The 27973-nt window shown below is 43.6% G+C and overlaps 1 protein-coding gene across 1 annotated transcript; it reads right to left on the reverse strand.

Annotated features, from left to right (window-relative positions):
* Positions 1 to 970: 970 nt before the first annotated feature.
* Positions 971 to 24556, reverse strand: LPL (lipoprotein lipase). The gene is made up of 10 exons (XM_006203266.4): positions 24187 to 24556; positions 18113 to 18282; positions 13822 to 14001; positions 12430 to 12541; positions 11440 to 11673; positions 10004 to 10246; positions 7789 to 7909; positions 6754 to 6936; positions 5286 to 5390; positions 971 to 2945 (listed from the first exon to the last, which is right to left on the reverse strand). Coding segments are annotated over exons 1-10 (1437 nt in total). The 5' UTR covers positions 24275 to 24556; the 3' UTR covers positions 971 to 2944.
* Positions 24557 to 27973: the final 3417 nt, after the last annotated feature.

Here is a 27973-nt window from a genome sequence, read left to right on the forward strand (position 1 = left end):
TCCTCAGAAACTACGTTTGTCTGTTGTTTAGTGTTTTCGAGCATCGTTACTTTCTCGCAGAAAAAAGCTTAGGAACTGGCTGACTCGGTTTGCCACCTGCGGTCTAGAAGCCCTGGCACTGGCTTCCACCCAACCTGGAAAAGGACCCAAAGCAGGAATCAACAAACCCCATGCTATCAGGAGTCTGGGCGTGCGGCTGGTCAGGTATTTGGAACCCGGATTGATTGCTCTTAACGGAAATGGAATGACGGGGCATAAGTAAATTCTCACCTACTTTCTCCTTCATACACACTTAAGAAGGGGAAGCAGCGTGGTGTGGGGCAAGTCCCTGGAATATATCTGCTTCCTCGGATCTTACTTTAAATGAAGAAAGTGTGGGCTGGAGAATCAAACCAATTGCCCTTCTGAGTCCCAGAAGGGAAGTCGTGCTCTAGAAATTGGTGCAGGAGTACTAAGTACTAAGTACTTAGCTACATGGACAGGCTGTTACATTATTCTTTTTCATTATCAAGACAACCCAAAGCTAAGGCCTAAAAAATGCACCCTCCCATCCCGAATGTTTCATTTTATTGCACAAATGCCACTCACTTTGTAGCTAATAATTAGCGCTCAAAGACAGAGGCACTGTGTTCCAGAAAATGGTCAAAGATATTTTTATATGAACCTAACACTTTACTTGTGGAAAAGCCTCCAGCAGGGAAGGAACGTCATGTGCATTTAGGGAACTTAGGGAAAATCCTATATCATTTTTCTCTATAGTGTAAAGGATTTTTAAGGCTTTGTATAAATATAAATACAAAAATATATATATGATGTGCACTATGAAACAAATATGTATATATATTTTTTATTTTTATTTATTTTTTTTTACTAAGCATAGTGGTTTGTCAGTAAAAATTTGCTGAATGAATCAGCCCTAAGAATAAGTTTCTTTTTCAGGCGGGTTAAATGATACAAAATAATGACTTAGTAGTGTAATAAAATGTTGTCGATTTTATTAAAAGCAGAGTCCATTTCTTCACATAGGTAAGTAGGTTTTGTGGAGTTTTTTACGCCCATTTTATTGTATTATTTCATAAGAGTAAGTTAGCTCAGTGAGACCATCACTGATAGGAACACGTACAAAGTTAGCACCAAATGTTTATAAATGCAGATAGCCACAACGACCTCTCCAATATGTACAGCCTCCTTTTACACACACACACACACACACACACATGTATTTACAGCTAATAAATAACATTTAAAGCCAAAGCGGTCCTGATACACGCAGTAAAGCCAGAGCACCCAGGGCCGTCCACCAATCTGATTCCTGCTTTCCTAAGTTGAAACATACACCCTTGTTCAAAACCCAAATCCAGAGAATGAATGAATGAACAATGAAGGGGGATGCCAACAACAAATCGCACAACATTTTATTTTTAAAGAGAATTCATTCCACGCTGGCTAATGTCAATCATCACATCCGTCCCGCTTTGGACGGGCACAACCACGCTTCTCAGAGGAAGGGCTGAGCGTCTGGGACCACTGGAACAATTTCTACTCCAGCGTGCTCCAATTCGTCTCTTGGTCGTTTACCTGCCAAGCCACGCTGAGGAGTAATCATACATGTGGGGCTTCACGTGTGAATTGGTGTTCGGACACCCACACACATTCACAGTTTGGATTCCCAGCTATAGCCTCTGAGATGTTTGATTTCTTTATCACTGCACATTAATATATAGAAAAGCATTCTGAAAACATGAGATCTAGTTTATAAATAATTGTTCACTCGCTCTCGACTAGTTGTTAGAAACAACAATTCTCACGGTATCTCATATGATTATAGCAACTGGGGGTTCTTCTAATTGCTCGCGATGGTTTTAAGCACTGCCTGTGAATATGTCCCAGTAACTTCTCCACTTCTTTACCTAGTCAAAACAATCTTTGTCTAAAATTGGTAGGACTTTGCATGATGCAAAATTTGACCTTGAATACATAGCTTCTTAATCAAAACCAGGGAAGAAAGACACATACTCAAAGTGTAACTGAAGCATGGCTGAAATGAGCCTAAAATTGAATAGTAACCATCCTATGTTGAAGGACTTCAAATCTGTGACTGTGACTTGGAAAATCTGGTAACAAAATTATCTTTATAGTTAAAATTATGTGTCAGCTGGTGATAACCAGCTCATTTTAAACGCCGACCCAGGGAACATTGTTAAAATATAATCTTGAGACAAAGCAAGAAAAGGAAGGGGAAGGACTGAGCAATAAACTGCAAAGCCCATTAAGGTGCAACTGATCTAAATTTTATATCTGCTTGAATTTGTAGCTTGGTTATGATGCAACCAACCACAGGGAGTGTTTAAAGGTTCAGGGTTTCATCAGCCCCATTCTCCATTCCTCTCTCCAAGTCACCAGTTCCTGGTTAACTCCTGAGCTACACCCCAGTGGCAAGCGGAGAATCATTCCAAGAACGTAGGTGTCTTGACAGGTAAGTGAATGGGTCCGACTCACGCCACAAAATAATCACGCTCTGTATTTTGACTGAGAACGCTTCGAGAGGGTATCGGTCCGGGAAATGCAGGACTCCAATTAACGGATGAGATTCTAATCAATTTTAGGCTCTGGCCAAACTTACTACATAAAGAGGACTTACTATTTTACCAAGAGCCCAAACAGTTCTTATTTCTTTCTTAAAGGACGGAATGCCATGTTCTTCGTATCTGTTCTCTCTTAATGTTGGAAACTGTGCTGGTTGGCCACTGTGCTCCTTAAATTGAATTAGCCACTTTGTAGTATCTGAGACCATCTCCTGAAATAACTAACGAGGCTATCGCTGGCATTGATACTTAGGAAAATTCACTTTTAACCGCCCGAAGCACTGGGCATCTTTTGGAAAAGTTACTTCGTTCTTCACAGAATTCATGTGCTGCTCTTTCTTCTGTACGTTCGCCCAGTTTCTGAGAAAAAGCAGAGGAAGAAAGGCAATTTATTACCTGCTTTGGGTTTTACAACCCTCTCCCCCCACCCCCCCCACCTTCGTGACGGGAAGGTATTCGACTGGAAGCTGGGGACAAAGGTTGTGAGAATAAACCCAGGGCAAATGTGGATAATGGCTTAGAGGAAGTGGGAGGCTCACAGGAATGAAAGACACTTGAGTATTTACTTAGCCACGTCCTGACAACGAGCATCATTTTCAGAGGACGGAGCCTAAGGATTTCAAAATTTAGGAAGATTTCTTACTTCAAACACTTTTTAAATAAAATGCCCATTTTTTCTTTTCTTACCGTAGAAGACTTTTAGAGTTATACGTGAAGATGAAAGAGAAGCTTTTACTGGATTGATTAATTTAGTCACAGAGGCGAGAAACTGCAGAAGTTTATTAATCTGATTCATAATTACCTCCTAGACAAAGTTCACATGTAAAAACAAAAGGCTCCCTAAGTATCTGTTTTCTCAGTAATCTTATCATCTGACAAAGAATGTATCCTTAGACTAACTCGGATGCAGTCTTATAACTGATATAAATAATATGACCAGAAATATTTTATCAACAGCTGGAGTTATTTCTTAATTTTCCTAGATTTGTTTTGAAAGTCACATGTAGATTTAAAGTTGTGGATGACGTGGGGAGAATGCACGCACAGGTGTGTTTGTGTACGTTTGCACGGGACATAAACACATGTGTGAAACTTCATAAAGGAGTTGCTTTCCAGGAGTTAGAGCAAATGTGAAATTGCCTCAGATTTTTGATGAGAAAAATCGTGGCAATGAACTTCTTAGAACAGTCTCCACTCAGGTAAAAATTCAGTTATTCCGCCTGCCCCAATTCTCCATTTCAAGTTTATCTTGAGTGTCCTTACATTAATATTTTTAATCCAGATGGCTTCATTTTGCCACTCAGAGTACATATGTCATAAAGCCATTATGTAAAAATTTAAAAAATATAAATATTATATATGCATAAAGTCTGAAAGAATATAAATTAAAGTATTAATTGGGGGTCGCCCCTGGGTGAGAATAACAATGATTTTATTTCCTTTTTGCTTATTTTTCCTAATTTGCTATCATCCATAATTAGCCATGGGTAAAATATACTATAAAATAGGGAAGGGACAGACTAGGATTTCAAAATGCAGAATAGGTAAACAAGATTGGACTGTATAGCACAGGGAAATATACACAGGATCTTGTGGTAGCTCACAGTAAAAAAAATGTGACAATGAATATATGTATGTTCATGTATAACTGAAATATTGTGCTCTATACTGGAATTTGACACAACACTGTAAAATGACTATAACTCAATAAAAAATGTTAAAAAAACAAAATGAAATTTAAAAAGAGATTAAAAATAAGAGAGATATTCCACATAACGTCTTTAATACACTTTTTCTGATTAGGCAATATTTATTTTGTACTTCTGTCTATAAATCTAACTGGGAGAGGATAGACCAAAGGCAAGAGGCTTTTCTATCTCCAGGTGACATTGTAACCAACTTTTCCCACTGTTTCTTGTGTCGCTTGTATGATACAAAGTACGCTCTCTCCCTTTACACCTATAACGCACGAGTACTTGGACGGGGTGGGTGAGGGGAGGAGTGAAAGAGGGATACTCTGGGAATTCCGGAGGGGAAGGGGAAGGTCACATGTTCAGTCTCTACTTAGCACTGACGCTCTGGAAAGATTCAGCTGACAGCTGCCAAGTGGATTAGCCGTAAAGGTCAGGCAGACAAGAGCCAGGCAGCTGCTTTGAGATGGGAAAGAGAAGTGTCCCCTGAACTCTTCAATCCACCAGCTTTCCATCTTCGGGGGTTTTGAGACGGATGCTTGGTGGCTCTGTGTTCTGAAATCCGCTGGCCCTTGGAGCATCAAGAAGGACTCTGGCTGCAGCTGAAGTTTGGCACCCCACCGGGGTCCATCCTGGGAGGAGCTGCACCCCCAGCCACAGTGACAGCCACTAACTTGTCCCGTGTGCTCTGCACACGGGGTCTGCAAAGGGATCAGGGCTGCGGTACAGGACAAAGTAGAAGGGGAGATTTTGCAGTCGTTCAAGAAGTAAAATGAAATCTAAAAAGCGCACCTGGGATGGTCAGAACCGGCAGAGAGGACGGAAAGGGAAAGAAAATAGAGGAGGGGCTGCCAAAAGCAAATGGAGGTGCAGCGCGTATCCAAAACGTTCAAGAAAGACCAGCCGGAGGCTCAGATCAAGCCCGGAGTTCAGAGGTGAAGGACATGAAGCCACATCCCTCGGAACACAAGTTCGAGATACCCGGGCAGCTTTAGCCCCAGATGCTCACCAGCCAGACCTTCTGTTCAGAGACCTGTCGTGGCATTTTACAAATATCACAGGTGACTTTCCTCTCCGCAGATGAGGCATTTTCTCCCTGGAGCAGAAGATCACCCTGTGGAAGACAGTGGACATGAACACACTGTATTAGAACAACAACAAAAAAACCCAACTGTTCAAAACTAAATGGTTTGCTCAGGGCTGTTTAAATGCCACATGATCGTGCTGATTGGTATGATTCTTTCCAATAATTAACTGTTTATACTCTGGCCATTCTGGTCAGCAGCACATCTGAATCAGAGGGTTGAGGGCTTAACCCACTGTTCAGCAATAAGGCTAGTTGATCAATATAGGCGAGCAAACTGCCTGGAGCAGGCTGAAAATCACCAGCCTTTCACCAAAAGATGATACAGGATCAGCTCTACCACCCCTTAGGGTCTGCATCAGGGAATTCGCAAACCAGCCTTCCACGGGCCCTGCTGGAGAAACAAATATTCTGTGTAGCCTCTCCCTCCACAATCTCTCTCGTTTTCCCTCTTTGGTTATAAAAGAAAATGATCAAAGAGAAAAAGAAATTAATCCTAATTTAAAGGGTCATTGTCACTTCCAATCATGGGACACTATAGGTAGCAAAACCAGCATATATTTAGTGTAAAATCTTGAAATCCAATAGGGTTCTCTATGCAATTCATTTTATAAATGTATGTGGAGTGGGGAGGGGGAGACAGGATGAGATTTTCTTGGAATTTCCCCCTCCTTGAAGAGGTTGGCTTTAATTTTTGGATGTCGAGGTCGCATCCCTGAGGTTCTCAGCATAACTGTTCTGTGCTTGCAGGAAACAGTGTTCACAAGAAGCTGAGATTTTTTTTTTTTAATTGAAGTACCGTCAGTTATACAATGTGTCAGTTTCTGGTGTGCAGCACTGTGTCCCAGTCATGCACATACACACATGTATTCATTTTCATATTCTTTTTCATTAAAGGTTATTACAAGATAGTAAATATAGTTCCCTGTGCTATACAGGCATAAACTTTTTTAAAAAATCTACTTTTATATATAGTGGCTAACATTTATAAATCTCAAACTCCCAAATGTATCCCTTCCCGCCCCCTTTCCCCGGTTACCAATAAGATTGTTCACTATGTATGCGAGTCTGTTTCTCTTTTGTAGATGAGTTCATAGTGTCTTTTTTTTCCAAGAAGCTGAGATTCTTGACTTCTAATCTCAGCTCTCACTCAATAACTGTAGCAATTCAAGGTTTACGTTTTCTTTCCATGCAATGCAGAAATACTACTCCTCCCTTTGTATGGTAATGAAATAATTCTCCTAAGAAATGATAGGTGTAACTAACCAGGTAATATTGTTTTAAAGGCAAAGCTTCCTGAAGTTTCACCTGAATGTTGGAGGCTCCAGAAATACTATTTCTAGGTGACATTAGAGTGAGTTGAAAGTGAACAGAGAAAAATTAATTTAATTACTTCTTTTGGGTCTCTCCTGCCTTTACTCTGATCTTCTCGACAGGAAAGCTGGGGGTGCTCCACCAGTCTGACCAGCTGAAGTATGAATCACTAATCCATTTGAGTTTCAACATTAGCAGCTCTCCAATATCCACCTCCGTGTAAATTAGAAAGGAGTACGTCTTATTTGTAGAAACTTCAGGCCTGAATAAAAAAAAAAAAGATCAACATATTTGGTTAGTTCTGGGAACTAGGGTTTGCTTTTTTCCCCCCTTTTTCTTCCTCCTAAGATGTAAAGAGCTTTATTGTTTGGGCGATATTTTAAAAATGCAAAAAATGTCTATCAAAATACACAAGATGACTGTTAATGGCATTTAGTATATTTCAAAAGATTTCAACACTCCTTTAACGTATTCCAGCTTTTCTCCTAATGATATGAACTATTTAACACAATTCTTAAGAGAAAAAAATGCGTTAAGTCAATCATTTAGAGGCATTATTTTCATTTGCATATATTCCCTTCCAGTCTGTATTGATTTGTGAACACATGGTCACTTGGTTACAGTGGTAACCTACATAACTTTCTCGATTCTTTTTTTTTTTTAGTTTTATTTTATTTCATTTTTTTAACATTTTTATTGATTTATAATCATTTTACAATGTTGTGTCAAATTTCAGTGTTCGGCACAATTTTTCAGTCATATCGATTCTTTCTTTATTGACTTCAAGTTTTCCCTTCTTTTTGCCATGCTTTACCTAGCTTTCTAAAATCACAGTTTTTAGAGACTGGATTGATTTGTTAAGCCACAGTTCACTTAACCATTGCCTCAGTTTTGGACATGTAAGTTTGCTTCTAACTTATGCTATTCTGTGTGCCACTCCAATGAACATCTTTCGCCAGACAGCTTTAAAAACAAAAAATCTGTTGACTATGCCTTTTTCTAGGTGTCCTACGCATCGTCTGCTCCTCAGACCAATGGGCAGGGCAGCTAGCGGGGCCGTGATAGACCCGCGAGGCGGAGGAAATGCCGGAGGAAATGCCGCGTGGCTACTCACAGGGTGAAGGGGATGTTCTCGCTCTCGGCCACGGTGCCATACAGAGAGATCTCGAAGGCCTGGTTGGTGTAGGTAACACTCTCGGTCCCAGAAAAATGTATCTTTACTTGGTAATGGAAGACTGTAGGGAGAAAATCAGGACGCGCTCTGATCAGTCTTTATGGAAACACCACAGCCCCAGGAAGCAGGCAGTTCTGAACAACTGACGCTTATTCATGTCGATCACTTATTAGTGATCAACAGGAAGTGTGCGCACGTGGCCGCAAGTGTGGCTCGAAAAGATTTCTTCGTGTCTGTACGGTGTTCACGACTAGAAAATTCAGATCTTGAATTCTGCTCCCTTGCAGAAAAGTATGGTTGCAGTGGGCAGGAGGAATCCAGGTGTATCCGAACTGCCAGGTAGTCCTAGAAAGTACTTATCTGGTGGGGGGGGGTATATAGCTTGGTGGTAGAGCATGTGCTTAGGGGTGCACGAGATCCTGGGTTCAATCCCCAGTACCTCCATTAAATAAATAAACAAATAAACCTGATCACTCTCCCCACCCCCAAAACAAAACAAAACAGTTTCAAAAAAAAGAAAAAGAAAAAGAAAGCAGTCATCTTTGTTGGGGCACTAAGAAGATCAAACCAAGAGGCCAAAATACCCATGAAGCTTTCTCCATGAACTCCACCCTTCCACAGCCATCTTGCCCCTTAGCGTCTGTACCAAGCAGATTTGGCATTTGCTACTGTGTCATTGTATGTAACGGTGTTTCTTCACGTCTCAAAGGCATGTCTGACCTCCCAGAGGGTCAGAGGATCATGTGTGTCCTCTATCCCCCACTGTCCAGCACAGAGTCGGTAAATAGCTCACAACAAAACTCATTTCATTAAATCACCAGTGAGGCCGTAAAGACAGCCAGTTCCTGAAGTGTTCTGTATTAGGGAGGGCCTCTGGAAGCAGGTACTTAAACTTTCACACCTCCTCCTGCTCTCCCCATCTCTACCAGAAACCCCGAGGAGATGGGACTGGAGAGGGGTTAAGGGATAAGAGAGGCAGCTCACAGCTACTAAAGGATGAAGAGGAACAGTTTGGGTTAAACGGAGCCCTTGCAGGCATCACCATGGACCAGTGCAGGGGAAGCCCGGATTGCGGAAATGCCCCCAGAGAGCACGGATGAGGACGTCTGGGCACAAGTGTGCCCTGTCCAGCTCTTCAGGAGCTTGCGGTCTCCTCTGCACCTCACACACACTCCCTCATTCCGAAAAGTCAGGGTTAACCTAAGGATTCCCTCTTTGCTGACAAGATTCCCTTGCATTACAGGTGCTCCAAACCTCTGGGCCACCATATGCACCCCTCCGTGCTTACAAGCCACCTTAAAAATGAGTGCCTGTATCACATATATTTGACCCTGGGGAACTGTTCTTAAATGCCATCTCGTCCCTCCTGTGTCCACCAGGACTCCACATAAGTTAGCCTTTCTGATATTAGTCCCTCTCTCCAGATTCATCTGATTTTTCTCCTCTCCTGTCCCTCCCTCACTTCCTGCAGGCCTTGCTCTAAACAAGCTGCCAAGTTTGAAATTGAACTGTCAACAAATCCATGCCAAAAACTGGACTATCTTAGAAGGTTGAGTGTCTTCTCTCCTCCCAGGAACAGCTGTATTGTAAAATGCAGGTGGTTCTTGCTTTCACGTAAAGCAGTCTTTAGGAGTTGGCAAGCCTTTCCTGCAAAGGGCCAGACAGTAAATGTTTCAAGCTCTGTGGGTCATACTCAACTCTGCTGTGGTGGCACGAAAGCAGCCTCAATCAACACAGAAACGAATTAGTGTATCTGTATCTGTGTTCTAATAAAACTTTATCTATAAAAGCAGGTGGTGGGCTGGATCTGGCCCGTGGGCCATAGTTTGCTGATCCTGGATGAACGGTTTCAAATTAACGTTGAGCCTGGTACTGACGCGGCAGCCCGTGCCAAGGGTCACGAGGACAGAGGGTGGTGGCAAACGAGGCTGCCGCACAGGGCAGCGAACGCATGGCTGTGGGAATCAGGAGCATCAGTGAAATGGATCAGTACAACCTCCTCTCTACCAACAGAAATGCACGTGAGGGCTGAGTTTAGTAACATTGTTTTAGCATCTCTGTTGCAACAGGCAGAATCAGTACACGTGATGCAACCCGCGTGATTAAAACAAGTGGGAGCAAGTCAGCCTTCCCGCGGACACCGTCCCCAGCCTACCTCTGTAGGGCATCTCCGCGCGCGTCTTCAGGTACATTTTGCTGCTTCTTTTGGCTCTGACCTTGTTGATCTCGTAGCCCAGGTTGTTGCAACGGTTCTTTCTGCAGCTCAGGCAGAGCCCCTTCTCAAAGGCCTCCCTCGAATTGCACCGGTAGGCCTTGCTTGGGTTTTCCTCGTTCAGCAGGGAGTCGATGAAGAGATGGATGGAACGCTCATGGGAGCACTTCACTAGCTGGTCCACATCTGGGGAAAGAGAGACACGAAGAACGTTTCAACCCCGTGGCAGTCCACAAGGGGCGTTTCGTCTTGCCTGCCTGAAACAGTTCAGGTGTGGCTTTAGAATCAAATGACCTCAGATCTCATCCCATGACTCCCGGGTTGTAGGTCCTATTTAAGGACGTATTCCTGGTGGCAGCTCCTCCTCTACCCCCAAGAGTGTCAATGTTGCAAATTTACGGAACATTTCTGCTGTCTTGTATATGTGAGTATGTTTATGAAGCTTTAATAAGAGACTTCTAAGCTGGAAGTCGATTTCCCCCGGTTTATCATGCCCTTCTCTTATATTGAAAGCATATAATACTTCCAGATGCTTCCAGAAACGTACTTCTAGAAACCACATCCTAAAGGGCATAATTATTAAACTGACAGTATTTTATCATAGATTCTATGTGTAATGGAGCGATGTGTCACTGCTAATGATTTTTACATTAAATGCATCATAGAAATAATCACAATGTCATGCAAGTCCCTCTGTCACCATAAGTTTCTACAACAATTGAAAACAGCTACATGATACTATAAATTCTATACCATATGCCCAGCACACCTGAGCATACTGACCACAGGTAGGTCCCACTGTCCACAAAGTATTCCAAAGTCCCTTAAAACAAATCATCAAATTAACAGAAGATTAACAAGATTATTAAAGTAAATATTAAAAGCTCATTTTGAGTTTTATTTTCTTCTCAAAAATCTGGAATATTCATTGTTAGAGAATGGTGATGTGTTTCTGATTTGTGCATCTCCTTAACAGGCTGGCAAAAGAAATTTAGGCTAATCAACACATCCTTTACTTTCAGTAAAATTGAAGCTAACTCTACTGGTTTTGCAATTGTGCTCAAAGCTTACCATGTGGCCAGATAACACTTTCTTAAGGGCAGTGCAGTTTTCTTGTCTAAATATCACCTTTTTCCCCCCTTATGACCACAAGGGCAGTGTTCAATGTAGCCTACAATACAATCAATAGAAGGTGGAATGTGTGTCTGACCACGGGAAGTGCTAAGGGGATCAGGCTGAACGGGACAGACGTCTTCCAGAACATTCCTCGGCCAAATGTGTGTGTTCAAACCACATCCCTGTGGAGAACGGGTGGGACACCGAGTCGATTAGAGTTAAGAATAAAACTTGCATTCAGCGAACGTCTAAGTTATGCTTACCTCCAAAACCTCTCTCGGCGATCACACGGATAGCTTCCCCGATGTTGCACCCCGGCTGGAAAGCGCCTCCGTTAGGGTAAATGTCAATGTGCCCGACTGGTTTCTGGATCCCAATGCTTCGGCCGGGTGACCCCCTGGTGAACGTGTGTAGGACGTCCACAAAGTACGCATCATCCGGAGAAAGCCGACTTGGAGCCTCCGCGTACTCGAAGTTGGGTCCAGCTGGGTCCAGGCCTTCATAGGGAAACACAGAGTCCTCACAGATTTTCAAATTCCCGTTAGTTTCAGTCTCCATCAGTCTCTCCTCCACATTCCATGGCTCATTATTTGACCGTAACCGGCAGCCACGTAGATTCTCAGTAGCTCCTATGCTAATAGGAACTGGATCTTCACTGAGATTTCGTAAAAGTAGGCCTAGCTCCTCCTCAGACAAAATTTGGCTAATTTTTTAAACGAGCCATGAAATGACAGTCTTCACTCAGGATGGCTTGATCCCTTTGCTAAATTATTTCTGCACCTGGTTGGAAAGCTTTTAAACCGTGTCGGGCTCTTTCGTCCTCCCTTCACTGGAAAAACCATCTATCACCACTGGCCTGGTTGCCTGTCCTCCTATTTCCAAATGGCCCATCGTGCTGGTCCTTTTTAAAAATTTTCCCCAGTATTGATGTGAGAAGTGATGTATGTGTCACGACGCAAAGTACAGAGCAGGGGGAGGATGGAAACTAGCTTTTCGGAGACAGCCCTGGGCTCTCTGTGTTTAACTTTGCCCTGTTCCTCTTCTACCATCAGCAGATGGTAAGCCCATGAGAACAAGGGCCTGTATTTGATCTTCCTCCAGAAAAAGAGCCATCCCACGAGATAATCAGATGGCCAGGCTCACCCAGAGGAGTACTGCTCACATATGGGTATTTGACAAACATTCTGATTCTCTTTCAGAATGACAGGCATCTCGGTTCTTTTTGTGGTAGAGGCATGGCCCGGCTTTCTTACCGGTAATTCTGTTGACCTTCTTATTGGTCAGACTCCCTGCAATGCCAGCAGCGTGGGCTCCAAGGCTGTACCCCAAGAGGTGGACGTTGTCCGGAGGATAGTTAAGTTCATCCTTTGGAAGAGGAAAAGAAAACAGGGGTTTACAGTTCTTCGCAAAATATCATTGCTAAAAGAAACAAGACAAATACATTGTTTCAAAATTTTTCAACTGAAAATTCTACTTATTTTAACTTCTTGTTACCGATAAGAGGAATATATACTAAAGGGTTGAGACTTTCTCTTTCCTTAACAACATATTTAAATCAGATTTTTCCATACATCTGAACTAGAAATAATGTGGAAATCTAAATTTCTATGCATCTGGAAACATTTGTATATGTGTATGCATCTATTTATAGATAGATAAATGTGTATATAGAGATACACATATACATATACAAATGTATTTAATTTTAACGTGTTATCCCCAGTCTAAATACCCTGCATCACTTTATTAAGGGTAGCCAAGCAAGGACCTAAAATCAGAAAATGTTACAGGGGAAAGGGACCTCAGACACATATGGTCCAGCCTCCTCCTTCAACAGAGACGTCAGAGGTCCAGGGAGGTATCTGATTTGCCCAAGTGCTCTCTCCTGGTCATCAAAAGAGTCAAGAAAAGAACTCTTTATCTTTCAATCATTAACCCCATAAACATAGCTTGTTGTTTTTGTTTTTGTTTTTGTTTTTGTTTTTGTTTTTGTTTTTTTTTACCTCTGGGCATCTGACTTAAATAATTTGGCCCTGTCAGCATATTAGCTTCCTTTCAATCTTCCCCAAGATTCTTTTCAAAGGTAGTTTTCAGATGACCTCAGAGAGTCCTGACCCTCGGCCCCCTCACACCCTACAGATTTCTCTGCTGTTTTCTTCCAAGCTCAACTCCATCGCTCCCCTAACCCGCAGCAAAAATCTGGCTCCTTAATCCACGCTAAGGAATAAGCACTGTTAATGTTTTCATCCAAGAGATTAGTATTCTAACAGGTCAGAGCCAGGATACAATTTCCACGTGGCGGCCAACTGGCAGGAAGGACTTGGCAGGACACATCTTCCCTCTGCCCTGAGATAACAAGCTTTTTTCTGTGCTTCCCACTTGGTTCTTGGTCTCAGCAAATCTATTCACCGTGAAAATATCAAAGGACAGGGCAGGGCAGGACTACACCTTGCGGGCTTTACAGTTCTATCATTCTTATAAAATAATGTTTTCCAAAAATGCTTAAATTATAAAATAATGTCCATGCCTGTTCTGAAGATATAAATTGACCCAGAAAATGTCAGTGGCTAACAAAGACCAGCGTTTGTCCAGCTCTAGCCAAGAGATCTGTTTCGGACGTACAAGGCTCCTTCCCCCAGCCTTACCGCCATCCAGTTGATAAACCTGGCCACGTCCTTTCCCACCAGCTTGGTGTACCCCGCAGACACCGGGTAATGCTGCTGGGCCCGTGACAGCCAGTCCACCACGATGACGTTGGAGTCCGGTTCCCTCTTGTACAGGGCAGCCACAAGCTTGGGCACCCAACTCTCATACATTCCTGTCACCTGAAGAGGACGACACAAGCGTTCTTAAAATACCCACCTACCACGTGTTACAGATGTCAGCCCAATGCACCTACATTAAATGGGAAAAAAAAACAAAAAACCAAAAACCTGCAGGAAGCCCATTGACTCAGACACAGAAACCAAAGCACAAGAGTGTTCAGAGCCTTGTGCCGGCCCCTTCTGAGGCAAATTTGAGTGCGTCAAAGAAGGAAGGTGCTGAGCTCAGGAATGGGAGATGGGGGTTTACCAACGCTTTTAATCCTAAAGGCATGCTTTATAAATCCAATAAAATGTCAATAATGTCTAGTATTAAAAAGAAAGCTCAGTCTGAATAAGCTAAAAATCTTCAACAGAATTACAGACTATTTTAAAAGAAATTCAGTTTAAATACTTTCCGTTGGACTGATAAATGTTTCCCAACAGAATTATTTTGGGGGGTGAGAATGCCCTTCTGTCTTAGAAAGAGTGATTTACCTACAACATTTTGATGTGATAATGAAAAAAAAAGTTTTAAACATACTAATGTATTCTAACAGAAAGTAAGTTTGTTTAGCAATCACTTAATACATTAGTTTCAGCTCAGATTTTTTCACAATTCTCTCAAATTATCGGAGTGCAAGTTAACTGGATTTAACAATCGCATTTCCTAAATTTTTAGAGTGATCCTGTTTGGAGATAAGCCAACTGCCAACTGTTAGTTCTTTGCTTCTTGTTGATAAAGGCTCCCAACTTCAAAGTCAAAAGAACTCCACGTAGGATTTCAATTTATGCGATCAGAGAGGAGACAGTGGGCACCTTTGTGAAGATGCTCACTTTAAAATAATTGAAACACATTTAAAAATTCAGATGATAAGACTCCACACCGTTCTGCCAGGAAACTGTACATAGGACCAACCTGATTTAAATCCCCAAATATACCCACTCCTTTTTTTTTTTTAAATTGAAGTATAGTCGATTTACGATGTGGTAAACTGTGATTTACAATCACAAGTTGTGATTCACTTATACATATATATGTATTCCTTTCCACCTTCTTTTTCACTACAGGCCATCACAAGGTGTTGAACATGGTCCCCTGTGCTGTACGGTAGGACCTTGCTGTGTACCTTACTTGCTCCTGATATGACCTGAGAGCAGACCACCTTGTAGCCGCAGTAAAGGTTACTCAACTGACCCAGAAGGGCCTGAAACCCATCCTTAAGGCAGATTTTAAGGGGGAGCCCGTAAAACCTGCATGCGTCTTGGAGTAACACCCGGAGAAAAAGTAAAGACTCTTGAATTCCCAAACCGAGGGATGTCATCTGAGACTTTGATCTTAGACAGTGGGTTCTTTCAGATCATGCTTCCATTTCGCTTTGCCTATTTTCTAGGCTAAAATTATTCAAACATGAGCTCTCGCTTCAACTCCTGATGCTAAAAATCTGGACAATTTCCCACCACGTTGCTGTGTTCGGCGGAAGGAAAAAGCTAGCCTGGGACTCAGGAGATCTTGGTTCTAATCCCAGCTCTGCCACTGGTGACTTCTGCGAACACAGGCAGTGCTTTAATCTTACTCAGCCACCTACAAAACGAAGGGGTCAGCATCAGATGATCTTGAAGTTACGCTCCACCTCCTAAATTTCTTCTTGTGACGACTTTTGCTCCCAATCTACTCGCAGGGACAAAATGCTAGCTCTATAAGCTGTTTGAAGGCTGAAGAGGAAACAAAGAAGAAAAGGCTCGAAGGTGAGGTTAGCCCATGAGGACCATGCGTGAATCTTCTCTGACCATGTCTTAGTCAGGCTGCTTCCAGGTGGGTGCAGCCTGGGTCTTTGAGGGAACCAGCTGGGGTTCCTACCCATCACAAAACCCTAAGGACTTGGTCCTTGCCCCACTTTCTCTTCTCTGGGAGGCTGAGGGCTGGCCACCCTGTGCAGCTGCTTTTTCAGAGAGGATGATGTCATTTCTTCAGAACGCAACATTAATCTTCCCTCCTTTCAGCCGGGGCTGAGGACCTCCAACACCACAATCGGAACCCTGTGCTTCCACACAAGCAGGTGGCCAAGCTCCAGGGCAGCTGTGTCCGAACTGCCTTCTGGGATGTGTCCTGTGCACACTACGTGCCAAGCATTCCTTTGGGTTTCTCATGACAAACTGCAGAGCCTCCTCACGTCCCCTAGTCCTGTGGCCTGAGCTGCCTCCCTCAGGTAAGTCAGGAAAAGCTTGTTTGCTCTTGGCCCCTATTATAAGTTTTTCTGTACTCTCAGGGTTTCCAGGCTGGACAGTCTGTCGAAGGGCAAGTAACTTCCCAACTTTCCAACTTCCCAACTTACTCCTCCAGTGACTGCTAACTTCTGTTAACTGCCTAACAATGAATCTAATCTTTTCTTTGTTAACTCAACGTAAGGCGCCCTGAACAAAGGGGTGGAAAATTGAGTACCCGCCTTCTTCAACTCTGAAAAGGTATTATTTCCTAGTTCTTTTCCTCTGAGCATCCTTATATCAGTACCAATGATTAAAATCTTTGATTCTCCAATACGCAGCTGAACTGAACCCCTCCTCGCCCCCTGCACCGGGTGGTCCCACTGAACCAGCCCGGGCGTTCACTGAATAGGCGGGGATCAGTTATCCAGCGTGGCTGGATGAGTTACTGCACAGAGCAACCAGCTCTGTAGGATGACACCTCGTCCCGCGGCCAGTGGCCTCAAAATGTCAGGACACACAATGAGAAGGATGTAGGTGGGCTCACCGGGCAGCAGGGCTAATGGTAGAAGCTGGCGCTCTTTACTGATACCAGTTAGTCACGCCATCTTAGTGTGAGAATGTGTTTTTCAAAAATTGCTAAATTATAAAATTCTCTCAAGAATAAGATTGAGATGCCCGAGATATTCAATTTACTTCTGTCATATAAATGCTTATTTAGCTTAATCTTTTTTTTTGAAAAGCCGTGTTTATATACAATCAAAATGTCTCTAAAACCACCAAAGATTCTTTTTTTTTAAATTTAAGCCTCTTCAAAATATAAAAAGATTTATGTTAAGAATTGGAATATGTAATTTTATCATAACATATGTAATTTGCTTTGTTGACTCTAGGAGATAGATGATTTTTATTAAAATAATCATCCCTGTGAATTCTGTTAGTAGTTGCCTTCATCTCTGTAAAAGTTGTAACAATTGTCTTACACTGTTAGTAGCAAAGACACTTAAGTTATGCAGGAAAAGAAACACGACTGGAAGTGTATCAGTCACTCGCTAATTCACCTCTCTAGAGTTTAGTATCCATTACCATATTGACAAACTCTGACATGATGGAAAGCTGGTATCTCTTTAAGCATCAATTTTATAAAAGTCCTTTTTAACAAGTAATAATGTCTGATCACTAGGGGCTGAAAATACTGAAAACCAACTCAAGTCGTCGCTAAGACCTGCACCAGTGACTATCTGGCGTATTCAGAGAGAACTACTTTATTTATATTCTTTAAAAGTAAGTTTAACCACAGTTTTCGCCTTTTTAAGTCATCTCGCATGACAGTTCCCTGGTTCGCCTTCTTTCATTGTGGAAAAGCTCCCTAACGTTTATAATTGGATGACGTCAGGAGTGGAGGGACTTCCAGCCTAATCTCATTGTTTCACCGTTCAGTCAGTAGAGGCCCAGAGATGCGAAGTGGCTGGATCCACATCCCAGAGCTGGCGAATGGTAAAGCCAGAACCGGAGCCCACTCCTCCTTCCGCCCCCAGCCCTCGCCTCACTCTCTCAGGCTGTCTTCCTCAGGAGGGGACTTTGGCGATGCACTGGGAGAATTAAGATCCTGCCGGGTTTCCCCCAGTTTCTCTAAATGACAAGCTGCGTTCTGCTCTGTTCTCGCACAGAGCTTCACAGGAGAGTGGCTGGTCTGAGGGCACCAACGGGGGACCAGGGCGAAATGAAGACTAGCACAGTCTGGAGGTTGTACCCCTGGACCCCTGGGTCTTTCAGATTCCTCCATCCCCACCCCGAGCCGAAATTGCCTTCACTCAGCTTTAAAGCAAAGCCATCAGAAATGCCCATCATGGGTTCCCAACAACCAGAGCAAGCCAGGCAGAATGCCTGGGCCACGTCCATCTGCTCCTTCCTACAGAGCCTCTCTTACCGTCCAGCCATGGATCACCATAAAGGTTTTGCTGCTATGATTGAAGTGACAATTAGCCACAGACTCTGTCACTCCCGGAATGAGGTGGCAAGTGTCCTCAACTGTGTCTTCAGGGGTCCTCAGAGCAAATTTACTTTCGATGTCTATAAAATCACTTCGTTCTGTAATGCCTGAAAAGGAAAAATTGGGTAGGAGGTTAATCGGAGGGCCGAGTGTTTTATCTGCTGGAGCAGTACGTTTTAGGTTCACGGGCAACCACCACCAATGCTATTGTTGTTTCTAAAGTTTAAAAACAAAAAAATAAATGTGGATGGCAGGACAATGACTGACCCCACAGTGGTGCTCAAAGCTGACAGAGGCGGCCTGAAAATGACCGAGTTCAGCAGTAGTGATTTCCCCCGTGTCGTCCATCCTTTCCCTCAGCTCTCCTTCAATCAAGGGGTGTGTGTGTGTGTGTGTGTGATGTATACCATTTCGAGAACGGCTATTTGGGAATTCCTTAGTTAATTTAATCTTCCCACAAGGTAAGAATTTAAGGGTGTTGGCTGAGGTTTTGGTGCTAATAGGGGAGAGAGACGGGGGACCAGAACCAGGGTCTTCTGGCTCCAGGTCAAAGCTCATTCTTCTGGAGGACACTGGCTCCTGACTCTCGTGTCGTATAGTTCCAATTACTTCATATGCGATTGCACCCTCTTTAAATCTCTGATTGCATCAAAGGCACGCTTTCCCGCAGAATATGACACAACACAGCTCGTTTGACGGAAGACTGCTTCCTCTTCACTGGTACGATTACTTTTTTTAATTTTAGCAATAAGGAAATTTGGAAGCACGGAGAAGATTTTGCATGAGATGATTCTCACCCTCATGGCAGGATACAGCAGTTCAAATAATTTTTAAAAATCATTTAGCGGGTTGTTCAGAAATATCTGTGCCATGTATGAGCCATGCTTAATTCTTTTCCCCAATATTTCTTTTCTCACTGATGTCTTTATAGTCTTCACACAAAGTGAAAGCTTAAAATATTACAGTAAAGGTGCTTTTGGAAAGAATTCATGTTGGTCCTTCATAGTAAATCCCAAAGTGAGTCAGGAGAGAAAGAGACCTTTGGTCTATCTTTTGACTCTTTGGACAATAAATGTAAACGTTGATAAATCTTCACAAAGTATTTGTAGACAGTGCATATACTGTCACAGTGAACACTTGAAGTAAATTTTATTACAAATAAAATCAAACTCTTTTACAAAGCAAGCACACTAAAGGGAAGTTGTATTAAGGGAAGTTATCTTATTTCAAGTTTAAAACGTCAAAAAGCTTATCTAGTCACAATAAGAAGGTGGTTACTCGTGCGTGTTAGACTTCACTATTAAAAGCCTTCGGAAGATCACTGAATTTGCTTAGAAATGCTTCTAATTTCTTAATCTAAACTTCCTCTCTCTTTACAAACTCAGAAGTTGAAACTCCATCATTTCAAATAACATTGCAAAAGTCAGGCTGAAAATAAATATAGGAAAGATATAGGACAGCTAACACATTGGCGTTGGAATCACGCTTATAATACAATTACCTGAGGACTGGCCACTTTCCCCTTTTTAATTATTTTCCAAAATTCCTGAAACAATATTGCGGTTACTTGCTAAGTGATTATGCAACAAGTTGAACACACACAAACACACACACACACACACAATCTCTAGCACCTAAACATTCTAAGCTAATTTATTCAAATAAAAGACTGTGACAGACTATTGATTTTCATCTCCACCCGGTAGAATTGCGCTTGAAATCCACCCACCCACCAAGATACGCTCTGCGTCTCATCTTATCTGAGGATGCGGGGCTTCCTTTTCCTTCCTAACCAGCAAGCACTCTGATGGCCTTACTGTTTATCTGATGGTAGAAAAAGATATTGTAGATTTTAAAAATCTGACTCCGCTTCCAGATTCTGCCCAAGAAGCTCTTTTATCTTTGGAAAGCGCTTTAGAAAATGGAAAAGTAAATTAGTTCCACTCCCTCCCACCCCCATCCAAAGCAAATAACTCGTATTTCCTCTCTCAGTCTTATTTTAACGTGGTCGATCAGCAACATTTCTAAAGCAGAAAGAAGCCGAATAATCTGGCAGACAGAGCTCGCCCACCACCTCTTTGTCTAATATTTAAGATTGTTGCCTTGCACAACTCCAGAGGACACCAGCCACTTCTAGCCTATTTTTTCCTAGAATTATGCAACATGGTGGCTCTGGTGTTGCTGGCGGTTTTGAAATGACAAAGAATATTCTTTGAAGTTATTAAGGCTGGCTTTGTACATTTCTATGAAAAAGTCTATTCAGTCTATAGATCTTGGATCAGATTATCTGTGTGACTTATTGAGAGCTTCAATTTCCCACAACCAACATTTTCTGTTGGGTGCATAGCTTGTGAAGAAAAAAATAATTCTTGAATTCATATATTCTCAAGCGTATTTGTATCTGGAGAATTTTGTTTCATTTTTCATGGATTTTCTTCTTCATTTTAAGTTACAGAAAGCATAATGAGCCTTGGACAAGAAGATAGTACCACTCTACGTGCGACGTGATGTTTTCAATTTTATGTCGGTTCTATGCATGAAATCATAAACGCTACTGGTGCTTAGTCAGTCGCTTCTTCTCTTTGGTGGTATAACGGGAATTTCCACACTAGTGGTATTTGCAATCCCTCAAGGGTGCCTCGGCAGTCTAAAGATGCGTGTGCTTTCCAAACCCGTCAGCCCTCACGCAACTGACTCAAGCCATGAAGGGACAGGGAGAAGGGTGGACCCTGATTGTGGGTCAGTCAGTGTGTCTGGTTGCACTGATAAACACAGTGGGGTTGCTCCTGGCTGGCAGATGAACGGATTTGACTCAGTTGTTACTAAGGAAATTACTGTCTTTCATACACGTAAACGACTCTGCAAATGACATAATGACTCTGCCCTTATCCCTTTAAGAGGAGGAGGACTTTGCACCAGATCCCTTTAAAAATCAAGTCTACCTTAGAATAGTTGGGGGGTGGGGGGTGCCTTCCTTTATAAGTGCCTCTATTCTGAATTTGACTTGTCATATCAGTACCACCACACCATCCAACCTGTTCTTCTCAAATACTAAGGGGAGATTTGGGGACACCAGGCAAGTTAACAGGTTAATGCATTTCTTGACTATGTAGTCTTCATTCCTAAATTATAGATAGCTGAAAACCTAGGTGTGCAATCAGACAAGGAATTTACCCTAACACGGATAATATCTCGCAGAGATGAAATCAGGCTGAGAAGGCAAAGTATGTTAAAGGTAAGTTTATAGAGGGTGCATTATTGTTGTTAGAAGAGGAAGAGCGCGGAGAATCCCAGGAAAGATATGCTAAAGGCAGTTCATAGTTATCAGATACACAAGAGTGACGTTCATATGAAGACACAAGGGACAAGAGCTCAATTGTAATGCGAGTCTCTTAGACGTTTGTACTTCCTTCCTCTTTTTTCTCCCCCCTCTCTCTCACACACAATCACACACTCTTAAAGAACTTCCATCAGTAATTCATCTCCTCTCTGAGGCTGATGGTCATAGTTACTGATGCAGGCAGCATCTGCAGAATGTCAAAACACCAGTGGGCAGGGGAACAAATTTGGGGGGAAAAATCAATATTATCTGACTGAATCGATTGGTGTTGTCAGCTCTTCCAATGAAGACAATGCACTTGACTTACCTAACAAGCGGATTCACTTTTCATTTTTATTTTAAAATAACTTGTTTGCAAAAATAGAGGTCCTAAACGGAACAGCCCAAGCGCAGGTGGTGCCTTCTGCCTCACTGTCGTCACCCCATCACGTTCCACTCAGACGTTAGCCTAGAGATTCACTATGGCCGGCAAAACGGACATGCAGGTACTGGGCTCTTTAAGTGTCCTAATGAGGCTGTGGGGACGCCAAGAGCAAAGAGCCCCAGGGCAGTGCCTGTATCCTTGTATTTTTCTTGGAAAGAAATCGAGAATGAACAAGTCAAGCCAGAGCCCAGAGCGGGTGCTGCCTGCGATTCCTGCACTCGTGCGTGTACCGTTCCGCTCGGAACGTCTGACATTCCTACTTCAATGTGGAGGAGAAAAGGGGCAGAAAGTTGCTGTGATAATAGAGGTGGGGGCGGGGCGCGGAGAGTGACAGTGGGACAGAAGGTTGAGAGGGATTAATTTCAAATCAACTTCAGCACGATTCCTCCCTTACAAAGCATCTCCAACCAGGAAAAGCGTGCTGGTTAAAATCCAGCTGAATTCATTCATCGCCCGTGTCCATTTACATCAAGGAGTAGGGAATTAGAAGGGCCTAAGAGAACGTCAAGTCTGACCCAAACTCCTCATTTCAGAACCGAGGAAACAGAACTCAGACAGGTGACACTGCCCAGCCCAGGGAGCTTCGCTGTGGGTGGCACATATTTGTGCCTGTTGTTTTGGTCAAAGCAACATTACCCTACGGTGCACTTTCTGCAGTAAGAATTTGGAGTTTTTTCCAACCATTTTCTTGGACAGTGTAAAACTATCCAGGGGCGCTTGCTGCTTCATAAGATGTTTAAGACTTTCTTTTTTGTTGTTGTTGCTTTTGCTTTTTGTTGGGGAGGTAATTAGGTTTATTTATCTACTGATTTAATGGAGGTACTAGGGATTGAACCCGGGACCTCGTGCGTGCTAAGCATGCACTTTACCACTGAGCCATACCCTCCTCCCCAAGGCTTTCTTACTTGAACCTCTGGTGTTCCCAAACTGATCTGACAGAAAGGATACTTCTCTTATCCAATCAGTTTGATGGAATCTACTTTTTTTTTTAAGTCTATCAAAAATGTTATTTCACAACTCAGCGCTGAAATAAACCAAACGTTTCGCTGCAAAATCGGGGACCGACTCGGCTATAACTTGAACCCCTGCGGACGTGCAGTCTGAAAGCACGCCCAGGGGACAGCGCCCTCACTGCAATTCCACCAAGGAAGAGAAAAGAAAAATTTGCCTCTTTTTATGACTTGCTTCAGTGGCCCTTTTAGTTGCGGCTGTGTGTTAACTGAACCAAGGTTCAAGTTACACAGGCTGCCTCTCTTGTGGGCAGGTCTCGGGCTGGGCGACCGTCTTCCCTGCAATAAAGGAGTTCACAGCTGGCCTCGACGCCTTCACCCTGATGCGCGGGGGCGGCGCCCCGGCGGTGGCTGGGGTTCAGCCGGTGGCTTCCCCCGCGGCGCCCAGTAGCCCCACGTGCTCGCGACCGCACGGCGGGGCAGGGCGCCCGGGGCCGGGCTTAGCTCGGAGGACAGTAGGGGTAGCCAAGTGCAAACCTGGCAACCTCCAAGTCAGTGGCCACAGGCTGCTGGTCGCTTTCAGGAAAGTCAATGCTTCGCTAGGTTTGCTGGGCGCTAAGAAAAGCGGAGCGTGCAGGAGCGGGAGCTGGACAGCTTCGCTGGCACCCCGGTGCGTGCAGAACGCGGCGTCCCCAGCACTCCGCGTCCCCGCGGTGGGCCTCCCTCCTCCCTCCACCCGGAGAGCTTGAGTCTCCCGTGCTTCTAAGATGCAATCAACGCCTCCCCTCCGCCTCCCCCATCGCCACCCGCCTTCCCGGCCGCATTATGTCAGCGCTCTCACTGGCGGGGGCTGAGCTTCGGCCAAGGCCAAGCCAGGGTCACCTTGCCCCTCGGGCCTTTCATTCCGCGGCTGCTCGGAGCGGAGGGGTTACTGCAGGTCACCGCCGTCCTCCCGCCTCCCTCGCCCCGCCCCTCGCTCTCGCCTCGGCGGACGCGTCCCGGCGAGCCAGGGCGCCGGGGAGCTCGTCTTCATCCCGGGTGGAGGGGACAGCGCGGGAACCCGGGAGAGAGAGAAAAGGGAGCCGGGAGACGCCCCAGAGAGATCAGAGGGAGAACTTCCCCCGTGCCCCTTCCGGATCCCACCCCGGTGACTCTCCCGGGGACGGCGATCGGGCTAGGAGAGTCTCCAGCGCGCATCGCAGCCCCTTCCTGCTTCCTCCTTCCCATTCTCACAGCGTGTGCAGGTGGCCACGGAGCCGCTTCAGCAAAGACAGAGCAGTCTCCGCGCGAAACTTACTGTCGGCGGTGGCCAGCCCTCCGCGGGAGGCCGTCAGACTCTGAAGCCACACGCTCAGCGCCACCAGGAGCAGCGCTTTGCTCTCCATCTCGGGCGCGTCCGGCTGCGGGAACCGCAGGGCGCGGGCGCGGGCGCGGACTGACGGTATAGCGAGCGAGCCCGAGGCGGGAGCAGGCGCGAGCGGCGGTCCGGGGCCGGGCAAGTCCTGCAAAGAGGAGGCAGGGCAGCTGCAAGTGGCACGATTCCTCGGAGGTGGAGGAGTCGAGTGTGACCCTGTTTCCACTCCACGGCTGCTTTTGTGGTTGGAAGTATGCAAATAAACCTCATCACCTATTGGCTATAAAATCATAAGTTGGGGGGAGGGCCCTAAATTCACTTCCAAATATTTGAGCAAACTGTAATGAGGATCCACCCTGCCAGCAAGAAGAAGGGGAAAGGGCAGAAGGGAAATTTTACTTTCTGCAAGAGGCCTATTTGCTTTTCCGAGGGGGAGGTCTGGCTCTCTTGGCCCCCCTGTACAAGCACCAAACACAAGTTTATGTGGCTTTATGTGAAATTCTCTATTAAGGGAAGGGAAGTTAAGTTGTTAAACTATGTCTTGTCAATTGTCTTGTCCCGTCCCCCTTTTGCTGGATTCTGTTTGTAACTTGCAGTGTCTTTTTGTTTGTTTTGTTTTTGTTTTTTTCTCCCTAAATCCTCCTGGACAATGTCAGTTTCAAGGCTTCTTGTATTTGTGCAATCTGGTATTTTAACGTGGGCAAAATGGATCAGCTGACGTGGTTGAGGAAAGCCCTTTGGATGTAACTAGTTTCTAATTTTTGCCTCATGCAAATTGTACCCAGTCCTCAAACTCTTCAAGGAAGGCAAAGATAACATGTCATCTACAGAGGCAGAGTATGGAGGTCAGATGACGTACAACTGTGTGGCTATGCTAAGTGAGAGAAGCCAGTCACAAAAGACACGTAACCTACGATTCCATTTACATATACAATATCCACAAATAGGCAAACCTCAGAGACAGACAGTGGTTTAGCTGCCTGGCACTGGGGGAGTAGGGGAGAGGGGGAAGAATGGAGATACTTTTTGGGAGGGATGGTGATGAAAATGTTCTAAAATTACGTTACAGTAATGGCTGCACAACTGAGTAAATACACTAAAAAACATTGACTTGTACACTTTGAGTGGGTGAAAGTTATGGTATGTAGTTAGATCCCAATAAAGCTATTAAAAAAGATGAATTGAGGTGTGCAAGTAAAATAATAAGAATAATGAAATCACTTTGGATGTTGTATTTATTTTTGCCAAAATGCTCACATTACTTTCAAATATCTTTTTAAATGTAAAGAATTTGAATGAGCCAGGAGGGACAATTAACTCTATATTCTCCACTTCACATCTAAGAAACAGGTGCGTAAACCAAAACCTCCTGTTTACTGTCTATGTTAAATTAATACCTTTAATGCTTCTTTCTGCTCACCCTTCCTTCCATCTCTCTCTCTCTTTTACACCCACACAATCTACATTTGTATGTTAGGAGGATGAAAGGCCATTAATTTAAACTAGGCTCATATTTTAAGCTTTTCTCAGAACCAAAATACCTGAGAATACCCAAATAATTCGAAGTTTGTTATTCTGTAGAATACAGTTCTGTCTTTAAGAGACTGCATTAAATACCACAGCACAATTTGTCTTCAATTGCAATTATTAAACAATATACTGCACACATTCCTTCCATTCTACAAAGCATGTCGAGGAATTTTGAAACCTGCCAAGAATTAACCCCTCAGACGAGCTTTAGAAATGGTAGAACAGAACTCACAGGGGACAAATAACAATGACGTGGCTGTCCTCCAGAAACTATATAGTAAATTCTAATTTTTAAAAATGACACAAGATGAGTATGTTTATCTTGCACGCGATCAAGGTATAAATAACACATAAACAAAAGTACAAAAAATGTCTACTATCTCATGTAGAACACACAGGCAACCTATTTTCACACAAATACCATTTGCTAAGACAACAAACCAATTTATACTTCAGTGCCCTTCAGAGAACTGCAAGAAGGTTTTAGGTAATTGCTAAAGGGACGTGTGATGCTTGCAATGTATGTTTAAAATGATCTTCCAGGTACAAAATCAAAGCGATCAAGAGGTAGAGTAATTTTTTTTTTTTAGTATTTGAAACCAGTGTTGGAGCGGCCTGTACTGTCACACTGCATGTCCACCAGCGTTGCAGAGATTTCCAGGAAGAATTTACTCACAGCAGCTCAGCGTGGTAGAGCCGCAGACAGGTTGGCTCCAGTCCCGGGGACAGGCAGTGGGCAGGTGGGTGTGGCGGCAACGCGCTCCCTTGATTGGCTGCTCTCAGAGCCGGCAGGTGCCTGCGTTCTCCTGCAGGGGCTCCCATGACCTCCAAGTCCAGGCTGCATGTGCGTTAGCCAAGTGCCTCGTCCGAACTTCAGCAAGGTTATTTGATCACCGACAGTGTGAGGCTTGACTTTTGACATTTCCTTTGTAGCACACGTTAAAAGTTTCAGGGTAAAAGATACTAAGCATTTTATAAACGTTTAACAAACCAGTACTCTGATGGCGGGACGTCTGCTCCTGGCATAAGTTTCAAATGATGTAAGTAAAAAGTTAAATGGGCATTCCTAAAGAAACGACAGAAACTTCAGAACTCCACATGCAGGGAAGTTCTGTCTGTCTGCCTGTCTATCTATCTACCTACCTACCTACCTATCGATCATCTATGTATCATTTAAAGTGAGGGTCTGCCATTTGCACTCACCAGGCACTTTTCATCCCTTTCCACATTTAATCATTATAAAACGCCTGAACTTAATGATACTCCCATTGTACAGAAGAGGGAATATGAAACTCAAGGAAGATTAAACAACAGTAACCACGAATCATAAAGTACATTCTTTCTTTGGCGATCCAAAGAAAGAAAGAAAATGTATTTGATGTGTTGTTATATTTCAATGCTGCTGTAATTGCAAACCAGAAAAGGCTGGGAGGCAGATTTTTTTTGTTTTGTACATGCAGAGTTTAGTGCAGATTTCCTTTTATGGTTTTTTTTTTTTTTGCAAAATTATGATGAAATGTGTACGTGAACTCTAAAAGGCCATGAGTGTTGCAGTGGGTCTGGTCTCTATCACAAAAGTTATATTTAATGCAGAAGAAAAGCAAGTCTAATACAAGTAAAATGTATTCATAGAAAATCATAAATATAAAAAATTTAATATGTTGATCTTAAATAAGAAAAAAACAAATCAAGATGTTTACTAAATATTGCTCAGGAGACTTTTCCACAGCAACTACTTAGATGCCAGCATGAAACTGTAGAGAGGGAGAAGCCCAAACTGTATCTGAACAGAGATGGTGAGATGACGAGGATGCAGAGGATGCAAATGAGGTTGAGGTTACAGCTCGGGCATCTGGTGCCTGAGGCTGGAACTGTCCTACTGGGCGGCTGAAGGCAGAGGTGATGGTCTACTGGACCTTCTCTTTGATTCATTACCCAGCAAAGCTATGTTGAAGAAGTTCCAAGCAGCAGTTGAAGGGAAGTTTAAACTCAGACAGAATATAGTTCTCCACTGGTAGAGTTGGGTGTTGTGTTCTGAAAAAGTTAAATAAATACAGTAGTTTGCCAATTTGCTACAATCTGGTATAGCTCAGTGGTAGAGTGTATGCTTAGCAAGCACGAGGCCCTGGGTTCGATCCCCAGCACCCACATCAAAGAAAGAAAGAAAGAAACCTAATTGCCTCCCTCCCCTCAAAACAAA

This window comes from Vicugna pacos, chromosome 31, assembly GCF_048564905.1.
Source record: "Vicugna pacos chromosome 31, VicPac4, whole genome shotgun sequence".
Classification (NCBI taxonomy): Eukaryota; Metazoa; Chordata; class Mammalia; order Artiodactyla; family Camelidae; genus Vicugna; species Vicugna pacos.